The sequence below is a fragment of the Rhodamnia argentea genome, chromosome 7, assembly GCF_020921035.1.
Source record: "Rhodamnia argentea isolate NSW1041297 chromosome 7, ASM2092103v1, whole genome shotgun sequence".
NCBI lineage: Eukaryota > Viridiplantae > Streptophyta > Magnoliopsida > Myrtales > Myrtaceae > Rhodamnia > Rhodamnia argentea.
The window spans coordinates 25,332,167-25,337,778 of record NC_063156.1 but is presented as its reverse complement, the minus strand read 5'-3'; the positions used below and the strand labels follow the sequence as shown (position 1 = coordinate 25,337,778).

The 5,612-nt window shown below is 46.4% G+C and overlaps 1 protein-coding gene across 1 annotated transcript; it reads left to right on the top strand.

Annotated features, from left to right (window-relative positions):
* The first annotated feature begins 770 nt into the window (after positions 1-770).
* On the top strand, positions 771-5,594 carry LOC115742479 (transcription factor PIF1-like). Its single transcript, XM_030676783.2, has 9 exons — positions 771-1,034; positions 1,132-1,239; positions 1,363-2,191; positions 2,676-2,774; positions 2,869-2,934; positions 3,019-3,084; positions 4,137-4,511; positions 4,797-4,869; positions 5,348-5,594. Exons 2-9 carry the CDS (start codon positions 1,160-1,162, stop codon positions 5,350-5,352), a joined length of 1,593 nt encoding a protein of 530 aa, XP_030532643.2. The 5' UTR covers positions 771-1,034; positions 1,132-1,159; the 3' UTR covers positions 5,353-5,594.
* Positions 5,595-5,612: the final 18 nt, after the last annotated feature.

Below are 5,612 nucleotides of genomic sequence, written 5' to 3'. Positions count from 1 at the left end.
CCATTACCACAACATTTTCCTAAAGCACAATCAGTTGTAGTGCCCATGACAGTGATCCCAGGTCAAAATTTGCATGTCTTCGATAAGTTCTCAACCATGCAATGCGGTTAGCATGGAGCTAATCTGGGACATCTTCGGCCATTATACAAAAAATCATATCCAGATTGGACGGATGCGATTCCTTATCCAAGAAGTTTCGAGATAATTGAATTTACCTTGCTTTTCGATAAGGGTGGTCAGACAACTTTGGAACACGTTGGTCGATTTATTGTACAATGCGTTGACATAGCATACGATGATTGTTGAAAATTAAGGTTGTTTTCATCGTCGTCCCGACGACTACGATCGAGATTCACACGCTATGCGTCCTGACTCCCGATCCGGTGGGAGATAGGTTCAGCACGCGACCTCCCGAGCGCCCCGAGCGCGCGAGGGTGTTCGGGCCCGGGACAACGCGTGATTTCGCCGGCGGTCACGTCAGAGAATTTTTCTCCGAGGTGAAGGAACCCGAAAGAGGAAACAAAACGATACTGCCGCCATTCGAGTCACTTGGCGCAGCAGTCGAGGTAGAGCCTATCTCTTGAGGGCCAACGAATAAGTAAAAAATAAATAATAATAAAAAAGGGAAATGAGAAATTGAGAGGGGGACTCGGGAAAAGGAGCGGGAGTGAACATACGAGCGCATCGATCGAGTCGCAGTACAAACCGTCAAATATCTCTTTCGTCCTCTTCTTTCTTCTCTCCCCTATTATTATTCTCTCTCTTCACCGTAGAGAGAGAGAGAAAGAAAGACTGGAAGACCTTATCATCATCTTCTTCCGCAGCTGCTCGGCATTTTACCCCCAAAACCAAGAGCCAGCAGGAGCAGAATCCTCTCTCTCTCTCTCTCTCTCTGTAGTCTCTGCCGGAGGATCTGGATTTGCTCGACTTCGCCTTCCTTGCTCCATTAAAGATAAGAAAAGTTGGAAGAGCGAGGTTCGCCCTTCATCGTTGCTCACATGATTCTGTTCCACCTCGACCCTGCGTCCGCAAAGGTATAGCCGACGTCTCTCTGGTTCCCGAGCTATGGTCTTCGGTTTTCGCTTGCGTACGATTAACACGCGTGTTTTTCTGGGTTTTTGTTTGTCGCAGTCGAGCTGATTCCGTTGCTGGGCCGAGGATGAATCGCTGCGTTCCTGACTTCGAAATGGACGACGATTACTCGCTGCCTTCCCTCACCCGCCCCCGAAAGTCCCAAGTGTATGTTTCGCGTGCCCCTCTTCTTTCCTTCTCTCGTTCCGGGCTTTCTCTTTGTTTTATTGGGGTCGTTGTTGGAATCAGAAGCGAAAATGCTGTTTGCTGATTTTGTTCGGACGCTGTTAGGGCTGGTGATGAGATCATGGAGCTGCTCTGGCAGAACGGCCCCGTGGTCATGCAGAGCCAGCGATCGGTGAAGAAATCGGAACCCTCGCACTACGGCGGTGACGGCCTGATCGCCGCCGACCTGGCGATGCCCAGCTCGATCCAGAACCAGACTCACCATTACCATCAGCAGGAGGAGCAGCAACACAACCTCTTCATGCAGGAAGACGAGATGGCCTCCTGGCTCCACTATCCTCTCAACGACACCTCCTTCGTCGCCGATTTCTGCTCCGATCTTCTCTACCCTTCTCCTTGCGTCAACGCCGCCGCCACAGCCGCCACGACGTCCGCCGTCTCCGCCGGGACCGCCACTCGCACTGCTCCGGTTGTGGCGGAGCTCCGGCGGCAACCGCCGACGCTGATGGCCCCCTCGAGCAGATTCGAGAAGAACTTCGGCCACTTCTCGAGGCTGAATCGGCCTAGAGTCTACGAATCCGGACCGTCCAATTCGTCTCGAGCGGCTAACGAATCGACTGTGGTTGATTCCAGCGGGACCCCCGCGGTGGGGCCCGGCTCTAGGGTTTCCGAGGCATCGCAGTACGACGTCTCGCGCGGGACCGTTGACGGCGGAGCGTCGGCCTTGGCCACGTCGTCGGCCGATGGCGGCGGTCGCGAGATGGTGACGTGCGAGTTGACGGCGACTTCATCGCCGAGCGACTCCAGCGCCTGCGCCGAGCCTCCTCCGCCGCCGCCAGAGGACAGGAAGCGGAAGGGGATCGAGATCGACGCCGACGCCGACGCCGACGCCGACGCCGACGCCGACGCCGACGCCGACGAGTGCCACAGCGAGGTGAGTCGGTACCGAGTTCTCCAGCTTCCCGTGTTGTTTTGCACGCCGAGACGATACGTTTTTTAGCGTGCGAATGTCAGCCGTATTTTCTACACGTGGTCGTCTGGTCACGTGGATTGCGCCACGTGTGAGTTCGAGAGCAGTGTAGAGTTCGGTTATCGGTTGGTGATGTAGGCTTCGGTGGACTTTAGTGCATCGGATCTCAACTTATACGAATTCTGAATAACGCCGAGAGAGAGTACCAATGACGGCGCCTATCTCGGGATTGGTTTCCTCGTCCCATTTCGCTGATTGTCGGCATTAGGAAGTCCTAATATTAGACTTGGGAGGGTACGAAGTGAACACTGCAAATGTGGCTCTCTTTGTAACCATTGAAGGTTGCGCTTGCAGTTATGTGGTGGTTTTTTTTTCTTTTTTCTTTGGCGACTAAGCGTGTCTGGTTTCTAGATTGAATTAATTGGACAATTTGTGTTTCTTCAATAAGGATGTGGAGCTTGAATCTGCCGATACAAAGAAACAAGCACGCGGTTCCACATCTACGAAGAGGTCTCGAGCTGCGGAGGTCCACAATCTGTCAGAAAGGGTCCGTATGAATGGATTATCCCCAGGTTTCAGTGAGCAAAATTTGCATCCTCTGAAGTTTGATTTGTTAAAATATAGTGTCGGTTTCTGCGCAGAGACGGCGGGACAGGATAAATGAAAAAATGCGGGCTTTGCAAGAATTAATTCCACATTGCAACAAGGTATTCCTTGTTCGAGCTTGCTGTCTCCTCCCCTTCTTCACTACTTGATGAACGTAGTGTCATCTGTGTTTCCTGCATTTTCAGTCTGATAAGGCTTCTATGCTGGATGAGGCAATTGAGTACTTGAAGTCGCTTCAAATGCAAGTGCAGGTAGAGGGGTTGATTCAGATTTTGCGGTACTTCTTCAATTTTAGTCGTAAAAGTAACTACCATTTGCCGTTTCCAATTCTCTCAAAGGAGGATTCTTTGCTTGTCTTTACGTTGTTATCATGATCTATGCACTTTGTTTATTTCTTTTCTGTGAGCATTATTTTTGTGGGATTAGTCTGCACTGCTGATATTAACAGAACTTGTCGTATCTTATTTTGCTGGTCATGCTCATACCGCTTTGCTTGTATCTGAGAAACATTTGGTTAGTTGGAAAGCATTTCTCTGTTGTGGAAGAGTGGTGTATCCTCATTCCCAGTAGTTGATCTTCTTACTCATCAAAATGTTTATTCTGAGTTTTGTCCTCTCTTCTTCTGCCACGTTGTGTGTTGCAATCTGTTCAACTACTTACCTTAATGAGCAATCTTACTAAAGTGGCAGATACTTCATTGCGTGTTATGACTCTATTCTGCTGCTAGATATAGGTCAATGGTGAATTTTCATAAGGACATTGAGTATTAACATCTTCCCATAGCTTAGCTAAATGATGAGCAATTCAATTGTTAGGTTCGGCTGAGAGCTTCTTATCTAGCAAGGTGGTAGTAGCAAAAGGTGATTTCAGGTTTTTCTTTCTCGTTTTAATGTCTTCATTCCAGTGGAGCTCTTGGGTTGTCTAATAGTCCTGTTAGTTCTCCAAGCTAAAGCAATGGATTTCTGTTTCCTCCTTGTGGCCAGATATACATGTCCAAAAGTATGCCAAAGAAAATGTGATATCGATGAAGCATATTAATATGAATCCTCTTCAATGTTTCAATTTTTTCCCCTTGACTAAAATATTAGCTTTGGCAAGAATTTCTGGTGAGAGAGGCATCATGCAGTTGTATGCAGATAACTGGTCGACACTTAGACATATATAGTTTGCATGCTTTTGAATCATTTAGTACCTTGAGGTTTTCTAGAGATCAAACCATGAAATGCCCAAGGTTAGAGGAGTACTTTTGTTTGTTGTTGCATCTTATATCAAGCAAAACTCACCTGATTTCTGGTTCCTTCAGATGATGTCCATGGGATGCAGCGTCGTACCGATGATGTTTCCAGGTGTTCATCAGTATATGCCCCACATGGGGATGGGTATTGGCATGGCTATGGGAATGAATCGCCCTGTGTTGCCTTTTCCAAACATGTTATCTGGTTCGCCACTGCCGACACCAGCAGCTGGTGCTCATCTGGGTCCAAGATTTCCTATGCCAACCTTTCTTATGCCTCGTGTTCCTGCACCTGATCCATCCAGAATTTCCCCAACCATCCAGTCTGATCCTTTGTTAAGCTCTCTTGCTTTGCAAAGTCAAAATCAGGCAAGGATCCCAAGCTTCATTGATCCTTACCAACAGTACTTTGGCCTTCGCCATATGCAGTTGCCACTGCAGCAGGTAAATGTGAACTATGGTCATTTTCCTCTTTTATTACTTGATTCCTTTGTACGTTTTCCATCCTGAGTAGTGAATTACAATGTGGTAATACTGAAAGTCAAAGTCCTGCATTTTGAATTGGCTGAACAACCTCTTTTAAAATGATAGGGTAAGCATGTTCCATGCAAAAAATCAGTTTACAGTTTTATGAGGTACGACTCCTAGGTTGATACGTCACCTATGCATCGTGGATCTTTAGAAGCTATGTTGACTCACTGATAAAGGACTTTCTTTGCACTTTGCCAGAATCAGTCTCCGTCTGGTACCAGCAAGCCAAGTACCAGCAAAGTAGGGGAGAATCTTGAAAAACCGCCATCAGGTATGCTTCTTTATCTCCTTACTTATCAGATTGAAGTTATCTGATTAGCAGAAGGCCTCACCAACGGCAAAATGATGTGCTTGTTTGAACCTTAAGCAGTCGTTTCTTGCACTTGTAGTTTGTTATGATGCAATATAAATTGTTGAAACTATTGTGACAAAGATTGATCAATAATATTTTTTCTTTCCAAGGAGGAAGATTTTGGTCATAGGTTTTTACACATTATCCCTTCATGATTTATCAGCCACAGCCTTCTGTAAAAAAAATTCTATGCCTATCTTTGCTTTGTTTTTTCCTCTTTCTTTGTCCTTTCTCTTTGCATTGAATGAAAGCACTGAAGTCTAAATAGTTGGAACATAGGCCTCACATTTATCAGATGCCACTTTTCTGTTTGTTCAATTTGTCACAGGATCTTCATTTTGATTATGGTGTTCGGGATATTGCTTGCTTCACTAGTTAATAATGTCGCGCTGTGCAGGCTGAGCTTTGGCAGAATATCCGGAAGGGCTCTTGCCATCCAAGTTTTGTAGGGTATAGAAGTAGAACAGAATACCAACATGAGAGGAGCAAGCTTTTCCTTCCCTCCGGCTGTAAATTTTTCCTTGACATGGCTAACATGTACTCAACAGTAGTCAGATTGATTTTTTTTTTTACTTTTAATTTCAACTTTCTTCCTATACTACCTTGTAATTGTAAGTGTAAAAAGTACTCTGAAGCTTGGAAAATTTCAACCCCAGATCCTC